Source organism: Myotis myotis, unplaced genomic scaffold, assembly GCF_014108235.1.
Source record: "Myotis myotis isolate mMyoMyo1 unplaced genomic scaffold, mMyoMyo1.p scaffold_m19_p_10, whole genome shotgun sequence".
Classification (NCBI taxonomy): Eukaryota; Metazoa; Chordata; class Mammalia; order Chiroptera; family Vespertilionidae; genus Myotis; species Myotis myotis.
In genome coordinates, this window is record NW_023416314.1 from 53937836 (window position 1) to 53957949 (window position 20114).

General features: G+C 45.4%; 1 protein-coding gene, 1 non-coding gene and 1 pseudogene across 3 annotated transcripts; 2 read left to right on the top strand and 1 right to left on the bottom strand.

The window, feature by feature from the left end:
* Positions 1 to 1450: 1450 nt before the first annotated feature.
* On the top strand, positions 1451 to 1553 carry LOC118665536. The gene has a single exon (XR_004970651.1). It is a non-coding gene; the product is annotated as a U6 spliceosomal RNA (small nuclear RNA).
* A 5562-nt stretch (positions 1554 to 7115) lies between these two features.
* On the top strand, positions 7116 to 18542 carry LDHA (lactate dehydrogenase A). Of its 2 annotated transcripts, none has more exons than XM_036325611.1 (8): positions 7116 to 7267; positions 9313 to 9465; positions 12149 to 12266; positions 13547 to 13720; positions 14975 to 15148; positions 15866 to 15983; positions 16965 to 17088; positions 17855 to 18542. In XM_036325611.1, exons 2-8 carry the CDS (start codon positions 9340 to 9342, stop codon positions 18017 to 18019), a joined length of 999 nt encoding a protein of 332 aa, XP_036181504.1. In that variant the 5' UTR covers positions 7116 to 7267; positions 9313 to 9339; the 3' UTR covers positions 18020 to 18542. The 2 variants fall into 2 exon arrangements, with proteins under 2 accessions (XP_036181504.1, XP_036181503.1); XM_036325610.1 differs by lacking the exon at positions 7116 to 7267 and adding an exon at positions 9005 to 9082.
* On the bottom strand, positions 14137 to 15037 carry LOC118664085 (annotated as a pseudogene).
* Positions 18543 to 20114: the final 1572 nt, after the last annotated feature.

Below are 20114 nucleotides of genomic sequence, written 5' to 3' on the forward strand. Positions count from 1 at the left end.
TCACCTATTGCCCTGAGGAGGGTTTAAAACAAATCCCATAAGCCTGTCCCCACAATCGATTCTATGGGGGAGGGAGGGAACAGCCTCCAAAGGAAGGCCTTCCCAGCCTGCCCCATTTCAGGACCTTCCGCAGAGAACTCCTGCTGGGTCTGTAGTCTTCAGGGCAACCCATCTGGGCCACCTCCCTAAGCTGTCCCCAAGTTTCAGGGATGACAGTGGAGTGTGATGGGCCTGCAACCCTCCAGGAATCTGCAAAGGAGCCCTGCCAAGGGTACTGGCTCTGGATTATTGCCCAAGGCAGGAAATTGCGGCCTCTGGTTACCATGGAGATGCTGGCAGAGCCTGTGCCCATCTGTGGTTGACAGCCTCCCTTAGGAAAGAAGGAGAAATTTGGTTGCTTGAGAACTAGCTGAGCCTGGGGGTAGTCTGTGACATCACGAGCCAGCCCTGAAGGGGCTGGAGAGGAGAGTGAGGCTGGGAGGTCTGGGAGAATGAACTCCACTGAAGTGGCCTCCTGCCAATCCTGCAGCTTTAAGGGCTGGGGCTAGCCTCTGGCAGAGTAAGGCCTCGCTGCCAAGCTGCCAACCCCAGCAAGGGCTGTTAGAAGAGGTTCTGACACAGTGGAAAAACCCAGGAGTCAGAGCCGGAAGTGAGAGCCACGCCCACAGGAAAGAGCCCAGGCTGGTGGAGAAGGTGTCTGGTGCAGAGGAGAAAGCACTAGATTAGTTGGGAGGTTCCAGTCCCTGAGTCACCAACTCTGAATCACTGAGGTAGTCAAGAGCACTCTCCTCGGAGCCCTAGTTCCGGCTGTGAGACTAATGTTCGCCCTGTGGACTGAGTAGCTGAGAGCCCCATCCCTCCTGGCAGTGTTAGCGGGTGTGAGGGGCAGGTGCGGGTAAAGGAGGGCCAAGGCTGTGAGGGCCTCTCCTAGGCTTTCATCCCTTCTGTGGCTAAAACTGGAGGATGAGCTAAGTTAAAATGTCCTTTGAGCGGGCCAGACGCTGCAAGTGGGCTTGAGCAAAGGGCAGAGTTTGGCCCTAATACACATGGCTGTGCAAGGCTAGCGGAGTGAGTGCCAGGGAGAGGGAGGCCCACCGGATAGGGCCCTGGAGCAGCTCCGGGGGGCGGTGAGCTGCCTGGACCTTCCTGCAGCCCTGGGCGAGGGGCTCAGGAATATCCAGCACATTTGCCCTTTGATAGCCAGGGAACAGAGGCCTAGCTGTTTCGAAACTTTGAAGCACCTTCGGAAAGACTGAGAGACAGAGTAGTGTAGGGGAAGGAAACTGATCCGGGGGCTCGAAATCCACCAGGCTGCTTTCCAGCTGTGTGGCCGGCCCAAAGCAATTACATTTTCGGAGGTTTGGCAGTCTTACCGGTAAAATGAGATAAAAATCCCAGCTCTGCTTTCCTCTCCTAGTTGAGGTGGAAATGCCATAAATGAATAGAAATGGTGCTCACTTCGGCAGCACAAATGCTAAAATTGGAATGATGCAGAGATGAGCGTGGCCCTGTGCCAGGAGGACACACAAATTTCTGAAGTGTTCCACGTTTTTTAAAGGTGTCAAATGTATAATGACAGAAGATTTGACTTCGGCCCTGGCCAGTGTGGCTCAGTTGGTTGGACGCTGCCCAGGGCACTGAAAGGTTGATGGTTTGATTCCTGGTCAGGGCACATGCCCGGTTTGCAGGCTCCATCCCTGGTGCGGGGGGCGGGGGGCGGGGGTGGAGGGGGGGGAGGGTTGCAAGAGGTAGCCAATCAATGCTTCACTCTCGCATCGATGTTTCTCTCTCACCCACTCTCTCTAAAATCAACACAATTAAAAAAAAAAAAAAAGACTCGCCGAAACCGGTTTGGCTCAGTGGATAGAGCGTCGGCCTGCGGACTGAAGGGTCCCAGGTTCGATTCCGGTCAGGGGCATGTACCTGGGTTGCGGGCATATCCCCAGTAGGAGATGTGCAGGAGGCAGCTGATCGATGTTTCTCTCTCATCGATGTTTCTAACTATCTCTCTCCCTTCCTCTCTGTAAAAAATCAATAAAAAAATATTAAAAAAAATAAAAATAAAAATAATAATAAATAAAAAAAAAGACTTGACTGCCCTAGCTGGTTTGGTTCAGTGGATAGAGTGTCGGCCTGCGGACTGAAGGGTCCCAGGTTCGATTCTAGTCAAGGGCATATGCACAGGTTGCAGGCTCAATCCCCAGTAGGGGGCGTGCAAGAGGCAGCCGATCAATGATTCTCTCTCATCATTGATATTCTATCTCTCTCTCCCTCTCCCTTCTTCTCTGAAATCAATAAAAAATATATGTAAAAATAAAATAAAAAAGGATTTGACTTTGGATAGTGGGCAAATAATGCAATATATAGGTGATATATCATAGAATTGTACACTTGAAACCAATAAAACTTTTTAAAGTTTCTAAGGTAGACTCTGTTACTAACCAATGTTACCCCAATTTAAAAAAAGGATAATTATAAAAGCCACCCTAAGCTACGCACAAATGAAGGACCAGGGAGCTTTACCTAGCTGAGAGCGGAGCCTTCTCCACGTCTGAACCGGCCCCACCACAGCCTGAGATCCCGCCTCTTAACAGAATCCCAGGTCCCCTTCTGGGACCCTAGAAAAATTAGATGGGGGTACCTTTTCACTCCTGCCTTGTGAGGATTGGCTCTGTACAGCAGTTTAAACAAAACCCAGGGCCCCTCTGCCAAACTTCTGTGAGGGTGCTCTGCAGTCAGCAGCTGCACAGCTAAGACTCCCGTTCCTCCCCCCACCCTCCACCCAGCCCCAGGAAATGGTAGTTTCCTCTGGCTGTCTTCCCACTTGTAATTTTTTTAGCTAGGACTTGGAATATAATTCCCCATTTGGTAAGGTTTAAAGGTTTAAAACTAACTACACAGGAGTCAGAGAGATGGGTTCTATTATCAGTAATCTGCTTTCAAAGCCCTGTGAGACTGTTTTTATACACAAATTCAACACCCAGCAGTGCCTTGGGAATTTTGGATCCAGTTTGGAACTAATATAGGGGACAAGAGAATGGTAGGCATGGATTTCCATGGGTAGGGCTGGTTCCCTCCTTGACTGCCTCTACCCCAGGAGCAGCCCTAATCATTTCCCAAAGGTAGGGGGGGAGGAGGGGGGAGGGAAGGAGAGAGAGAGAGAGAGAGAGAGAGAGAGAGAGAGAGAGAGAGAGAGAGAGAGACCCATGTGAAAGAGACACATTGATTGGTTGCCTCCTGCACGCACCCCGACCAACCAGGGCCAGGAATCAACCCTGCAACCGAGGTGTGTGCCCTGCCCTTGACCAGGAATTGAACCCAAGACCAATTAGTCTGAGGGCAGGTGCTCTAACCACTGAGAAACCCTGCCAGGATGAATATAGAGTTTCTGAGGTGGATTTTGTTAGGGGGTCATGTGAGGAATGAACTCTGGAGGTAATGACAGTCCAAGACAAAGAGGGAAACAGAGGCAGCATCTAGTACCTGAAGATAAGCCCAGCCTAGAGGAGGGGCGGAGATGGAGGGGCGTGGGGTGGGGGTGGGGGAGCAGGTGGGGAAGGCACCCAGGAGAACTTGAGGAGTGGGGCGGAGTCTTTGGCTTCCACTCCCATCATGTGAGAGATGGATGAAGTTGGGGGGATGACGGTACCTCCTCTAGTACCCAGGGCAGGCGCCTGCTGTCTTGCCAGAGAGAGAAACCTCTACTTTGGCACGTACACATCGGGCCCTGCTGGTCAGGGAAGGAAACAGATGAGGCCATCTGCATCCTGGGCCCTGCAACTCAGGAAAGCCATCAGCTTTGCAACCATGAAAAAGGTGAAAGCGTCTGCCTGTCAGTGAGTGTTCAGAGGGGCTGCGGGGCTGGTGGGACGTATCCGAGAAATGTGTGTTCTATGCCCATGTGGCTGGAGTTGTGTATGTTCTGAGCTTCTTGCTGTGTATTATTAAAGACAAGCTGACCTCCTTTCCCAAAACCTCTCAACTACCTTGCTTTCCCCCTATCTCTTCCCATTCTTCAAAAACATCAGTGACTTCCACTGGCCACCAAAAAAACAACAACAAAACACAACAATTTCTTATCCTGGCATTTAGAGCTAAAGTCGCACCTGACACATCTGAAAGTTCCTGCCTCCCTGCATTTACTCATGCTGTGTCCTCCGCTTTCTCCACGCCGGATCTTCATTAACCTTTGTCTAGGCTGAGCTCAGATGCCAGCTTTTCCAAGAAGCCTTCTCTGGTATCTCCGGCCAAGGACCCCTCTCTCCTCGGAATGCTAGAGCCATTTTTCTACTTCTGTTGTGACAGTGTTACACTCTATCTTGCATTTTAACTATTGAGGGGATGCTGTTGGTTCCCCCCCCACCACCACCACTAATGGTAAGTCTTGGAAGGCTTTTTAATTTGTCTCATTCATTTTTGTATTCCCAGCACCTGACACAGTACCATTTACATAGCGGGCACATAATTCAACATACGTGTATTAAACAAATAAGTGTATATGCTGGGGATATGGAGACAAATGAGAGCGTTTCTGTCCATTAGGAGCTGATAGTGAGGAAGAGATATACAGCTATAAGAATCAATTTAATATCAAGCCCAAGGAACAGTATTTGGCCTAAGAAGATGCAGAGTTTGGGTGGGCAGAGATGGTGGCAAGGGGGAGAACATTCAGGTTGAAGGAACGGCCTAGGTGGATGTACCTGGCACATTTGGGCAACCTGGTAAGTAGCCTTGGGACTGGCATATAGGAAGCATGAAGGCAAATAGGAGATAAGGCAAGAGAAGGTATGTGGGCACTGGATCATGGAGGGCCTTGTGTGCCTTTCCAAGGAATTTGGATTTTATCCTGGAATAAAGTGGCATGAGGAGCCGCTGAATGCTCTTGAGGAGTGTGACAAATAGTTAGGGAATGGAGGAATGGATCGCAGTGTGTTTGGTGGACAGCATTATTTGTCCAGGTCCATTTTAGAAAAATCTTGTACTGGGTGCTGAGCAGCACCCATTCTCTGAGGCCAAGGATACCCTGATCAAACCACTTTTGTGAGATTTTCTCTTTTAAAGAGGCCACCCCCAAAGAGCACTTAGGTTGAGAAGTCTGTTTTACCCTATGAAACAGTGTTTCCTGACCCATCCTATGGGCCCCTCCCTCTGCTTTGGCTTTGGTACAGAAATTCTTTCCGTTAGATTACATTAGTCAGGGTTCTTCAGAGAAACAGTGTGTGCGTGTGCGTGTGCGCGTGTGCGCATGCGTGTGCGTGTGCGTGATGAGATTTAATGTAAAGAACTGGCTCATGGGACAATTATGGAGGATCTGTCATTATCTGTAAGCTGGAGACTCAGGAAAGCAGGTGGTATAAATTCCCACAATTCAAATTGGTGGGAAAAGACCAATCTCTCAGTTCAAGCAGACAGGCAGAGATGCCCACTGATACCCACTGTCTCACTGAAAACAACTTTCTGAACATGGGACTGGCTTGAAGCTCCCTACATAATTTCCTCACCTCTGTGGAGTGGGGAGTCAAGGAGTGGGGGAGGGACAACATATAGAGGAAAAATCATACACTTTGGAGTGAAGTCAGTCCCAGGTCAAGTACCTGCTGAAATCACTTATTAGTTCTATGACCTTGGCAAAGTCATTAATCTCTCTTAGCCTCGGTTTCCTTATCTAAAAAAATGGAGACCATTATGACTGTTACAAAGAATTAAAGTGAAATGAGCATGGGGATTGCCTAGCTTGCTGCCTGACACATAGGAGGTACTCATTGAATGGTATTTATTTTATTAATATTTGCAGAGTTAGAGGCTATAGTTCTGCATAAGAAAAGGGAAGTTGTGCTTGGAGTGAGCTATTCTTGTTTTAATTTAGGGGACAGCAAACTCCTTGCCCAGATTATCTTCAGAGGTCATCCCAGAGCCCTTCTGGTGAGGGTACTTACCTGTCTCCTTAGCCTAATACCCGCTCTCTGAGCTCTGGCCTCCTCTTCCCAGCAGCTGTGGCCATCTTTGGTAGGCAGGCAGGCAGGCAGGGGCCCAGCCTAACTGGGTGAGGACATTGTTGCAAACATTGGGGAACCACAGACACTGTTGCCATCTGCCCTGCCCTGAGGAACCCTGGAGAACCTGTGGCTGGCCCTCAGCCCTGCCAGCTGTGTGTTTCTGTGAGCGCCTAGGATTCTGGGCCTTAGAGTGATGGGAAAACTGTTAGAACATGGTAGAGAGATGCCTTACTTTTCTAGAGATGAGGTTAGAATTTTCCCTTCACAACCAAGAAACTCACAGTTATGGATTGTTCTTGCTTTGGTAAGTCCCAGGTGCAGGGAGGAAATAGACTCATTTATGCCCTTGGACTCACTGTCAGGTAGGAGAGCAGAGCCACATACCTCTAATGCCAGAGGGTTTGAGGGATGCACAGACCAGTGAGGTAGAAGCAGATAGGAGGGAGGTACCAACGCTGTGGGTGTATGGGGTGGGGAGTACCAGGAGATTGGTAGTTTAAAGAAGAGATGGACGAGGAAGGCAAGCCAGGCAAGAGAACCAGTCTGAGCAAAGGCTTGGAGTGGAGGTAAAAATAACATGTTTAAAAGCAAAAACATAAAAAACAAACCAATATCGTTGACAGTTCCCGGGTGTGGTTGGAATGCTAAGTGCTGGGTGGGGTAGGCCAGTAGGGAGAGCAGACCATAGAGGCTGAGTCCTCCCTGTGAGTTGTGGGGCTTGGAAGGTTTAGCAGGAGGGGGAAAAGCAGGTCAACTTTTGGAGATCATTCGACTTAGGTGAGAAAGACAGACTGACCCTGTGCTAGGCATTTTCTTTCAACAAATAGTTGTCGAGTGACTATTTCGTGCCAGATGTCCTGGGCACTGGGAAACCAAGATTCAAATCAAGCCTTCTCTGAGGGTAAACTTCACATTTTACGGAAGAGGAAAGTGAGGGTCGAGTTGATCCAGCTGGTGGCTCCGGCTGGGGTCTTTGTAACCGGAGGGCCGAGCGGCTCCGGGCGGCCAGCACACGTGGGTCTGCTTGTGGTCGTCCGGCTGCGCGCGCCGCCAGGGCCTCCCCACTGCCCGGCCCAGCTGGGAGCCCGCCCCCAGCCCGACCCACACGTGGGTTCCCGCACGTCCGCCCCGCTTCCCCCCGCCCCCCTGACGTCAGCCTCACCCTTCCATTTAAGGCCCCTCCCGAGCTGGGTTCAAAGTACCGGAGCTGCAGCCGCCAAGTCCGGATCCTTCTTTGCGCGCCACCGACGCCCGCCCGCCGTGCACGCCCGGTACGGTAGGGCCCGGCGCGCTCTGCGCCCGATGGGGCGGGCAAGCGAGCTGGCCCGGGCCTCTGTGGCCTGGCGCTACCTGCCCAGCGGTCCCCACTCCCTGGGGGTGTAGGCGCTGTTTTCCAGAAGCATAGTGGGGAGCCCTGGGCGGTGGCCCCCGCCCGGCGTGGGTGCGGAGCCCGCCGCACTCAGCTTCTGCTGTCAGGGCGCACAATGGCATCCGGCCTGGCTGGGGAACGCAGGAGGTGGCCGCACCTAACCTGGGGTGGAGAGTCCAGGGGGATGCAGGACAAGGAGCTGACGGGTCTGAAGGGTGGGGTGGACCTCTGGGCTGGAACTCGGCAAAAGACCCCATGGAGCCAAAGAAGCCTCAGCAGCCTGGGTGGGTTCCGGAAAGCCGCTGAGTCGGATTTTAACCCGGGGACTCTGGGGAAGCGGGCTCCCTGGGAGTGGCCGCCGCCTGTAGATTACAGAGTGCTCTCTGCGCCACTTGCATTTATTTATTAAGCAGCGACTGAGGTATCTATGCTAAGCCCTGTGCATCAGCTCTCCGCGGTTCACACGGTCTATGGAGAGGAGAATCATCCCGAACCGTTCCTTCTGGCAAATGGGGAAGCCTAAAGCTGGGAGAGGGTTGGGGCGTCTCTAAGGTCACGGCAGGTGGCAGAGTTGGGGAGCACACCCTCTCTCTGCAAAGCTGCTCTCCCACACGTGTCCCCACATTGGAGGAAGCGCTGGAGCCCAGAGCTTAAGTTTTGGTGAAGCCAGGAGGTCTCTGGAGGGAGAACTGCTCCCTCCCCCCTGCTGGGCTGCAGGAGCCTACAAGGCTGTCCAGAAATAGCAGAGATTTGTAAGGAGAGACCCGATCCCAGCCTGGCGACCCCGGCTGCTTGCCTGTAAGCCCTCTTGGATATTTTTGCCCGTTGGAACGCTGTCAAAACTAGATCCAGCGAATGCAGTGCCGGGTTAGATGAACAGAGTCCAATGTGTGTTCCCTCCCAAGCTCTGGAAATCGAGGATTCCACCAAGTATTAAGCCTAGGACTCCATCCAGGCCTCAGGCCTCTGAAGCTATTTCTGCACTTCCTGGATTGACAAAAAGTTTCCTTATCCCGGGCCTCACTCCTTTGCAACAAGGATCGCTGCCGAAGCCACACCAGGCGCCTCCCCTCCAGGGTTGGTTAGCAGCCCCTGGAATTGCGATTTAGAGCCTGGCTCTGGCCGGGCGCCAGGCCCAGGAGGCTGCCAGCCGGGCTTCACGTGGCTCCGGTCTGCTTCGGATTTCTAGCTAAGTCTAAAGTCTGACTCCGAGCTTGCGCCTTCTGACCCTCGGGGCGGGAGAGTTTCTCTTCTTTTCCGCACGGGCGGGGCCAGCGCCCACCTCTCTACATACTGCCCGCGGCCTCTGGACCTCTGTAGTCCCTTCCCAGCTCTGAAATGCGCAAGCGCTCCAGGTGGCGGGGGAGGGGCCGGCTGCTCATCTTCCGGGTCTGGGTGTTACTACCCTACCCGAGGGCGGTCCGGAGGGCGCCTGGGACCGCGCAGTCGGTCCGATCTCCCCGAGGGGGGGGGGGGGGGGGGAGCGGTGAGTGATCGCGCATGAGCAGAGCTCCCTGCCCGCCTCGCTGCCCCAGGATTGGGTAGCGAGGCAGTTAAGCAGTTAATGGTACTTTTGCACGTACCTCTGGAGTGGACGGCTCTTGGTGACCTTGTTTGAGGAAAGGCCGGCCCAGCCTGGGGTTAAGAGAGCAAGATGGGTGAACACTCAGGAGGATATACTTACACTCAGACGTCAATATTAATTTTACATGCGAAGGTGAGGTTTTTCCAAACCACGTTCCTAGCCAGACCAGACCAGACCAGACCCTGGCATTAATGGCCTTTCGCCTCTCCTTTGGCTATCTTTAGGTTTGTCCTCTTCCCACTTTTTAGACGTTCCTTGCGATTTCTAGTGGCAAGTACCCCAAAAGGAAGTGAAATAAGCTTTTCCCGAACACCTTTTGGTTAAGAAGTGTGCAATGACAGTTCATGTTTCCCCCGCAATAGGTTCCTTTTGGTTCTAAGTCCAACAAAATGGCAACACTCAAGGATCAGCTGATTGTGAATCTTCTTAAGGAAGAACAGAGCCCCCAGAATAAGATTACCGTCGTTGGGGTTGGTGCTGTTGGCATGGCTTGTGCCATCAGTATCTTAATGAAGGTAAGTGAGAGTCCATCACTCTGGAAGGCAAGGATAACTTGACCCCACCCACTCCTCCACTCCCTAATAACTGCGTGATCACATTGTATATGCAAATATTGAGGTTCATGCACTCAAAGAACGTTATGTGAAATAAACTTTTGCAATATGCTATGCCAAAAGGATATCAGAACAAAAAAAAAATCAAGGTTACTAGATTGGCAACACAGTTTCTTAAATTCACTCTGCTGTATTAACATGCATGAATTGCCTACAAATGAAAGAGTCCCTTTAAACAAGCTAAAATTATTTTGAAGTAATTTTTGAAGTGAAATAATATATATTATGGTAAAATGAAAATCACACTGAATGTGGGAAATCTATTTTCTTTTTATATTTTGTCAGTAAAGAGGATGGATGTTTTTATTTTTTTAATTTTTAATTTTTTTAAATTTTTTAATTTTGTTTTTGACTGTGGGAAATCTTAAAGTCTTGCTCCCATGCAAGTCACCATTAGCCCTCTACTTGGATAGCAATTTTAGTATTAATTTGGAAGCTAAAGTTTAATTAGAAGAAAAAAATTTGTGTTGCCGAAACCGGTTTGGCTCAGTGGATAGAGCGTCGGCTTGCGGACTGAAAGGTCCCAGGTTCGATTCCGGTCAAGGGCATGTACCTGGGTTGCGGGCACATCCCCAGTAGGAGATGTGCAGGAGGCGGCTGATCGATGTTTCTCTCTCATCGATGTTTCTAGCTCTCTATCTCTCTCCCTTCCTCTCTGTAAAAAATCAATAAAATATATTAAAAAAAAAATTGTGAATGAATAAAAAGCACTTTTTACTGTAATCAAGCCTGGTTTATATAAAACCAAAATTGAGGCAACTTACAATATTAAGATATTTTAAGTTCAGATTTGGAGTTCTTAATAATAGAGTGATTGAGCAGAGGGCACACAGTGCAATATACAGATCATGTATCATAGAAATATACACTTGAAACCTTTATGATCTTATTAACCAAATAGAGGCTCAGTGCATGAATTAGTGCACCAGTGGGGTCCCTAGGCCTGGCCTGCAGGATTGGGCTGAAATTGGCTCTCCAACAACCCCCAAGGGGTCCCAGATTGCGAGAGGGTGCAGGCCAGGCTGAGGGGCCCCACTGGTGCACTATCGGGGCCAGGGAGGGACAGCGAGAGGGCTCCAGGGTGTGTCTGGCCCATCTCTCTCAGTCCCCATCGGCTGGACCCCAGTGCAAGCTAACCTACGGGTCAACTGTCTGCCCCCTGGTGGCCAGTGCACTTCATAGTGAGCGTTTGAGCGACCTTAGCATATCATTAGCATATTACACTTTGATTGGTTGAACGGACAACTGGACACTTAGCATATTAGGGTTTTATTATATACGATGTGACCCCAATGAATTTAATATAAATAAGTAAATGGAATTATGAATTCTGGGTTCTAAACAGAAAAGGATTGAAGTGAGAAGGGATTGAAAGCAGAAATGAGCTATGCAGATGTTGCAGAGCAACGTACTTGCTCTATCTGTTCTTAGGAAAGGCCACAAAAGTATTCCAACTCCACCACTGACTCAGAAATTGATGCCATCTGTGTTTCCTACACCACCTATGGCCTTTTTCAGTGATGCCCTCTAATTCAGGTGTGGGTAAGAGTAACTGCCAGACCACTCATTACACTGTAGATGATTTGGGGGTAGATCTGCAGCTCATATAGTACAACCTCTTTGGTTATGACAGTCCATATCCCATTTGTATTAAAACTATTGTTGGTGCTCCTGGTCAGATGCATCTAAGGACTTTTTTTTTTTTTAATATATATTTTATTGATTTTTTACAGAGAGGAAGGAGAGGGATAGAGAGTTAGAAACATCGATGAGAGAGAAACATCGATCAGCTGCCTCCTGCACACCTTCCACTGGGGATGTGCCCGCAACCAAGGTACATGCCCTTGGACCAGAATCGAACCTGGGACCTTTCAGTCCGCAGGCCGACGCTCTATCCACTGAGCCAAACCAGTTAGGGCTCTAAGGACTTTTATATGTTGAACTGAATGGATATTTTTCACTAATAATTTACAATGCACAAATCTATATATGTAAAGTTGTTATAGCTCTTTAATATGTGGAAACATAACCATGGAATGATCCAGACTTTTTAATTCTAAGTCTTTTTTAAAAAAATATATTTTTATTGATTTCAGAGAGGAAGGGAGAGGGAGAGAAATAGAAACATCAATGATGAGAATCATTGATCTCCTGCCTCTTGCATGCCCCCCACTGGGGATTGAGCCCACAACCTGGGCATGTACCCTTGACCAGAATTGAACCCAGGACTCTTCGGTCTGCAGGCCAATGCTCTATCCACTGAGCCAAACCAGCTAGGGCTAATTCTAAGTTTTAATACTGGTCATTATCACCTATTTAATAAATAACAACCTAAAATCAATATGTGAAACTGAATTTGAAAGAATAACTCAATCAGTTTTACGTAATTGAACACTACACTGCCAATCCAGTGTTCTGTTTTAACATGGGGGCCTGCTCCTATGCCAGAAATATGGAAATTTTGCAGGCCCATCTAAAAATTTGGAAGTAGCAAGTTTGATTTTTGTTGTTGTTGAAAATGTTTTATTTTTGAGGTGTTGCCTTTGGAAGCAGTTTTGATTTAACAAAAACGTTTGTGTTTTAGGACTTGGCAGATGAACTCGCTCTTGTTGATGTCATGGAAGACAAATTAAAGGGAGAAATGATGGATCTCCAACATGGCAGCCTTTTCCTTAAAACACCAAAAATTGTCTCTGGCAAAGGTTAATTTCAGCACATTTATATTGTAGTCCCTGCTAGACTTAACTGTTTACCAGGCTCAAAATCCTAGCTCTTCAAACACTTTTTTTTTATGCAGGATAAGAGAGCCTTGGAACAATTTTGCATCGGTACCTACTGATACCGAAGTTTCAATTTATTTACTTTCCATATTTCCTTTTGCACACTAACGTAATAATAGTATCTGGTTTATTATTTTTTTATTTTATTTTATTTTTTTTAAACATATTTTATTGATTTTTTACAGAGAGGAAGGGAGAAGGATAGAGAGTTAGAAACATCAATGAGAGAGAAACATCGATCAGCTGCCTCCAGCACGCCCCCTACTGGGGATGTGCCCGCAACCCAGGTACATGCCCTTGACCGGAATCGAACCTGGGACCTTTCAGTCCGCAAGCCGACGCTCTATCCACTGAGCCAAACCGGTTTCGGCAGTATCTGGTTTTTTAAAAAAATATATATTTTATTGATTTTTTTACAGAGAGGAAGGGAGAGAGATAGAGAGTTAGAAACATCGATGAGAGAGAAACATTGATCAGCTGCCTCCTGCACACCCCCCACTGGGGATGTGCCTGCAACCAAGGTACATGCCCTTGACCGGAATCGAACCTGGGACCTTTCAGTCCGCAGGCCGACGCTCTATCCACTGAGCCAAACCGGCGACGGCAATAGTATCTGTTTTGACACTTGAAAATCATTGACAACTTACCTGATAGGTATCTTCATTATCTTCATCCCTCACTTAACCATCCTGTACCATAGGGATCTAGAAGCAAGATGTACTTGACTAGTGTAAAGCTGCCTTTGCTTTTCTAAAAAGAAGGCCTGTTCCTGGGCTGATGTGACCACAATTAAGTATTTAAGTAGAAGCAGGAGTGTGGAAGAGTATGAGCATTGAGCTGAGGTGGCCAAAAACTTGGCAATGTATCTCATTTGATATGAGAATCTATTAAGTTTTATTCCTTCCAGCATCCCCCAGTTGTAGTTATATAAAGTCACAATGTGACTAAAACAAAAAGGGGGCATTGATGTACTCTCCGTCCATGTAAGTGGCCACAGTGATAAAACTCCAAAAACTAAAGGAGAGAGGTCTGGGGGGGCATTAAAGACATTTTTCTGCCACATATACAAACCACTGTCGTCCCCCCCCCCCCCGATACCCCCCCCCCCCCCGAAAAAAAAAGTTGATGGGAAAATTTTTTGCCGGCTAGGTATTGGAGATCTCTTAAAGGCCTTAATCTAATTACTGTTTTCTGTTGTCTAGACTATAGTGTGACTGCAAACTCCAAGCTGGTTATTATCACAGCTGGGGCACGTCAACAAGAGGGGGAGAGCCGCCTTAATTTGGTCCAGCGTAACGTGAACATCTTTAAATTTATCATTCCTAATGTTGTAAAATACAGTCCCAACTGCAAACTGCTTGTTGTTTCCAATCCAGGTGAGGTTTTTAATTGCATAACAATACATGAGCTAGAGTAAAGCTGATAGTATATTCTGTATACACATATTTATTTCTCATCTTTCACTTTCTTCCTGGGAGTGGATTTTTCTTTTTGTAAAATAGTTAATTTTTTTTTTTAATTTAAAATAGTTAAATTTAAAGCATGAAAGGGGATAGGTTACAATGCCTCTGAATGCAGTTGGAACTTTAAAATTAGTTATTTGTGCAAGAACACCTTGGATAAGGTATAAGTTTATGGCTAATGTGTTATCCTCTTAATTGATGCATAGCTTATTTTGATTAAATTGCATTTATTGGATACTTAATGTTTTGCTATATTATACATGTTATAGAGGTTTACAAATATTAACAAAAACATTGACCATGATCATGATCAAGATCCATACAGAGCCCTATGTCTTTTTCTCTCTCTTGAAAATTGTATGGGTCCTTGGGAAAGGGAGGCAGGCAACCCCTGCCACCTGCTGAGGGTGGCACAAGCCCTCCCTTTTTCCCATGGTTGTTGATGGGAGGCTCACGTGCTGGGGGAAGGCCAGGAAGACCTTGAGCTTGGGCCAGGCACTTGGGCGAGCCAGGTAGGCCAAGAGCAGGGGGAAGGAGTCCAGGCAGTGGGTGGCCAGGGCCTGGTGATCAGCAGCAAGTTCAGCAGGTTGTAGTTTGCGAAGGAGATCATCATGTTACCCATGGTTCTGGAAAGTGGAGTCTCAAAAGACTTCAGGTGCCCAGACGGTTCCCCCACATAGTCCTCCTTGCCTGCCTATTAGTTGGTGTAGATGAAGGTGATGTATTTGCAGCAGAGGTTCTCCATGCTGTCATTCACCACGCCTACCAGGGTCTCCTCCTGAAGGTCCTTCCCATGTAGCCCGAGGGGAGCAGTTCAGGTGGTACAGGATGGCATTGGACTGGCACAGGGTGAGGTCTCCAACCTGGAACTTGGGGAACTGCCTGTACAGACAGGAGGTCTTGAGGGAGCCCTGCAGCCAGGTCTCCTTAGTCACCACCTCTTCCTTCTAGCTCTGGCCCTGGTCAGCCAGCAGCATGTGATGGCCTCAGAGCGCCCTCAAACAGGGAAGTAGACTATGGTGTAGGGTGGCATGGTGGAGGCGTAGACAAAGGCAGTGGCTACACCAGCAGCAGCAAAGCTCAGGCAGGCCTCCGCCGTATGTCTTCAGTGGCTAATCATTATCTAATCATTCACCTGGTATCTTTGCCTAAATGTTTTCTTCACAGTGGATATCTTGACCTATGTGGCTTGGAAGTTAAGCGGCTTTCCCAAGAACCGTGTTATTGGAAGTGGTTGCAACCTGGATTCAGCCCGTTTCCGATACCTGATGGGGGAGAGGCTGGGAGTTCACCCATTAAGCTGTCATGGGTGGGTCCTTGGGGAGCATGGAGACTCTAGTGGTAAGCATACCTTATTTCCTCTTTCCGTTTTCAAAAGATTGTGTAAAAAATTGACAGTTTTATTAAATTGGAGCCTAAATCAGATATCCATTCATCAAGGTAGAATGGTTTTCAGAAATCTACTTTTTGTATAATTTAATGCTAAGAATTGTTAAGATTTTAGCCATCTTACATGACATTTACCTGGCATGCAGGGTGGGGAATGAAATTTATTTTACTTCTTAACCATGGACATTACATAAGACCTCAGTCACTCAATATCATAGCTGTTTATAATTGCCTTGCACTGTTTAGCCCTGAAAAGGTCAGTCAAGTCAAATAGAGAGTATGAAAAAATCCTATTATCACAGTAGAAGTGCTATAATTTTTGCAGAATTCTCAGTTCCTTATACCACGATAATTCTCCTTATAATCTTATACTATCTTTATATTCCAATATATGTCTATTAAGCATCCCAGTTGGTTAGGAAAATAGGTTAGAATATTGTAGAAATTCTTAGTTTTACAATAAGATATAAACAAATGAAAATCTAAAATAAGGGTATTGTAGTCTTTTTTTCCATTTATTTTTTTCTTTTTATTTTAGGTATTGTAGTCTTGAGTATCTACTAAAAGGGGTAATACTCCCCAGATAAAAGAGAATTAGAAAAATGGGTCAGAATTACTAGTTGCTGACTGGTGCCTGGCAATAAGTGAATTTTGTACTGTTTCTTTTAGTGCCTGTATGGAGTGGAGTGAATGTTGCTGGTGTCTCCCTAAAGAATCTGCACCCTGATTTAGGCACTGATGCAGATAAGGAACAGTGGAAACAAGTTCACAAACAGGTGGTTGACAGGTAATATGTCTCATAATTTGGCAGCGTGTGAGATTAAACTTTATTGTTTGTATTATTGTTTAAAAATATTAAAAGTTTACTAGCATTTGCATTTGAGTATATTTTGTAGAGAGAAAACTTGTTTCCTAAAGCCTTGTTAAAGATCATACTATAAAAAGAGGTAAAGATATTAAAAATTACAGACATTTATTAATGCTACAGTCTATCTTTTGCCATAATTCCCAGTTTATAGTATGATAAATCTTTCTGCTTATATAGTAAATTATTAAGTTGCTATCAACTAACTGTAGTGTTTGTTGGGCTAGAATTACTAGTCTGCTGGTGCTTGGAAATGAGTGAATTCTCTGCTTCTCTCACTCATCCCTCCAACCCCCAGCTTCCTCACACTCTTGAGATAATCCTAAGTAAGCATGTTTATGTATTCCTGGATTTATTTTAAATCCAATGTTATATCTTAAAGAATCATCTATTTTGTTGCAAGACACTATAGTTATTTGTTTTGATAGTTATGTAATATTTCAATGTATGAGTATACCATAGTGTATTCATTCTTCTGTTGGAGAGAATTGGGCTTGTTGTCAGGTTTTGGCTATTGCTGGCAATACTATTGTGAACATCCTTATACATAATATCCTTGTATACATGGAAAGATCTCTCTTTTTTAAAAAACATTTTTATTGATTTCAGATAGGAAGGGAGAGGAAGAGAGAGAGAGAAACATCAATGATGAGAGGGAATCACTGATTGGCTGCCTCCTGCACACCTCCTACTGGAGACTGAGCCCACAACCTAGGACCCTTCAGTCCGCAGGCTGACGCTCTACTCACGGAGCCAAACCGGCTAGAGCGAAAGGTCTGCTCTTGTGTGTATAATGCATTTTTGTGGCATTATTCACTATAAGGCTTATGTTTGTGTGTTGTTTTTGTTTGTTTCTCTTATCTTACTTTTTCCTGCCCTTCCCTGTGATTTCCTACCCTACAGTGCTTACGAGGTAATCAAACTGAAAGGCTATACATCCTGGGCCATTGGCCTATCTGTGGCTGATTTAGCAGAAAGTATGATGAAGAATCTTAGGCGGGTGCATCCAATTTCCACCATGATTAAGGTAGGTCTATGTAGTGATACGTTGTACTTGAATGTCATTATTTATATTTTTAAAAAACAATTTCTTTTGAGAAAGCAATTAGATTAATGTACGTCCTCAGTCATTGATTTAAGAAATTAATGCACCTGTAACTTTCTTTTTTGGAAGAAACATGGGCAAGCATTAAGATTAATGTCCACTAGCACTGTGTGTAGCACATAGATACTTGATAACTTGTTGACTTAAAATCTATTCAATTATGTTCAGATGAGTGGAAGACTAAAAGAAACAGAATTTCTTCTTTTGGGAAAAATGGAAATCACACTCAATTTACAGTTACCAAAGTATTATCAGTAAAAATGGGAAAGTACTATGGATAATAGCAATAGCTAAGATTTTCTTTTAGAATGAAATTTTTTCTTAAATTTTTTATTGATTGATTTCAGAGAGAGTGAAAGAGAAACATCTATTTGCTAATTCCACTTATCTATGAACTCATTGCTTACTTCCTGTATGTGCCCTGTCTGGAGATTGAACTGGCAACCTTGGCATATCAGGACGATGCTCTAACCAACTGAGCTATCAGGCCAGAGTCTAGAATGGAAATCTTGCTGCAATTTTAATGACTTTATTTTACACTGTTGATTACATCCTCACTGAAAATCTGGAAAGGAATTTCTACTTATCAATTTATATCAAATAAGCTTCATAATTGTAGAGAATGAAAGTCTTGGGAGACCCCAAAATGTATAGAAAAAACATAAAGTATTTTTCATTTTGTCTTCAGGGTCTCTATGGAATAAAGGACGACGTCTTCCTTAGTGTTCCCTGCATCTTGGGACAGAATGGAATCTCAGACGTTGTGAAGGTGACCCTGACACCTGAGGAAGAGGCCCGCTTGAAGAAGAGTGCGGACACACTGTGGGGGATCCAGAAAGAGCTGCAGTTTTAAAGTCTCCTGATGTCCTACCACCTCACTGTCTAGGCTACAGCAGGATTTTAGTTGGCGATTGTGCATATTGTCCTTTTTATCTGATCTGTGACTAAGAACATCCGTTTCCTAAAGATAGAACTAGTAATGGTTCATAAAACCCAGCATCTGCATCCTGATGCTGGAGGGTCCTTATCTTGGGTAGCCCTAAACTGGTTAGTGTGAAATAGTTCCACCTCCTCAGAGGCACCACTGCCAATGTTGCTCCCGCTACAGTTGCCCTTCAGACTAGATGTGTGTTCACCATGTGTTATATGACTTGTGGTTCCTTTTTCTATAATTAGTCACATCCTGGGAGCCAATGTAAAGCCAATATTGCATGTTTTGTGCATAACTGTTCTAAAGGATCTTATTCTGTGTACTATATGTATCAGATTAGTGTACATTGCCATATAATGTAAAAAGAAAAGTCTACATATAAATAATACAGCCAACTATCCAAGTGTCATACCAACTAAAATGCCAAATAAACCTTGAACAGTGACTACTCTGTTAATTTATTATGATATAAAATCATAAAGCTACTATTCATTACATTATTGGGGGCTACTACGCGTTATTCTTGGGCAACTGCAATGTTTTTTTTTTTTTTGCAATGATTTTTGTTTATTTATTGGTTGATTTTGGAGAGGAAGAAACACCTATTTGTTGTTCTAATTTGTGCATTCGTTGGTTGATTCTTATAAGTGCTCTGACTGGGCATTGAATCCACGCACAACCTTGGTATATGGGATGGTGCTTGAACCAATTGAGCTGCAATGATTTTTTTTTTAAGGAATATTTACTATTGTCCAGACTTTAGTTTTATCTGAATTAACAGATTAAGGCTGTGGCTAGATTGATTAGGTTATTTTGGTACCATTTCCATTTTAATAAATTATTTTAATAAACTAAGCCCTAAAGTATTACATAAGATAACTTGATAATAGTGCTAATCATAATTGTACCCTACAATTCATGTATATAATATACTACAAACTAATGTAAAAAACATTTGCCAGCTGAACATAAGCAGTGGTACTTTACCAACACAGGGGAACACACAGATATTTAAGAAACTTTGTTTTTCTGGAGGCCAGTAACATAATGGTACAGTAGTCCCCCCTCATCCGTCGGTGATACATCCAAGACTCCCAGTGGATGCTTGAAACCACAGACAATGCCAAACCCTATGTATACTGTTTTTTTATCATACATATGGGATATGATTAAGTTTAATTTATAAATTAGGAAACAATTAGTAAGAATAATTAAGCCCTAACCGGTTTGGCTCAGTGGATAGAGCATCGGCCTGCTGACTGGAAGGTCCCAGGTTTGATTCTGGTCAAGGGCATGTGCCTTGGTTGCGGGCACATCCCCAGTAATAATTAAATAAATTAGTGAGGAATTAACAATAAAATAGAACAATTATAACCAAGACTAAAGTTATAAATGTGGCATTAGGTCAAATAAGAGTTACTTGAACATCAGCACTGTGATACAGAGTTGAGCTGATAACCGAGATGGCTACTAAATGACTAATTGGTGGGTAGTGTGTACCATGTGGATAATCTCGACAAAGGGATGATTCATGGCTCAGGCAGGATGAAGTGGGATGGCACAAGATTTCCTCATGCTACTCAGGATGGTGTGTAATTTAAAACATGAATAATTTCTGGAATGTTCAATTAATATTTTCAGACTGCATTTGACTATGGGTAACCATGGGAAGCAAAACCGTGGATAAGTGGAGGAACTACTGTTTTTTATTTTTTATTGATTTCAGACAGGAAGGGAGAGGGAGAGAGAAACATCAATGATAGAATCATTGATCCTCTGCCTCCTGCACGCCCCCTACTGGGAGTTGAGCCCCAAACCCAGCATGTGCCCTGACTGGTAATCAAACCGTGATCTGGTTCAAAGGTCGCCGTTCAACCACTGAACCACTCTGGCTGGGTAGGACTACTATCTTTAATGATTTTAAATAAAATAGTCCATAACTATGACCTTTATCCAGACCTAAAAACTACTTCCAGAGGAAGTTTATTGTCATCCCTTTTCTAGAATTTTTTCCCCA

Bases quoted from the DNA above. Each gene is read 5' to 3' on its own strand.
- LDHA (XM_036325610.1), top strand. From the start codon at position 9,020: ATGGGTGAACACTCAGGAGGATATACTTACACTCAGACGTCAATATTA. The intron at 9,466-12,148 runs GTAAGTGAGAGT...TTTGTGTTTTAG, and splicing joins CCATCAGTATCTTAATGAAG to GACTTGGCAGATGAACTCGC. The intron at 15,984-16,964 runs GTAATATGTCTC...CCTACCCTACAG, and splicing joins CACAAACAGGTGGTTGACAG to TGCTTACGAGGTAATCAAAC.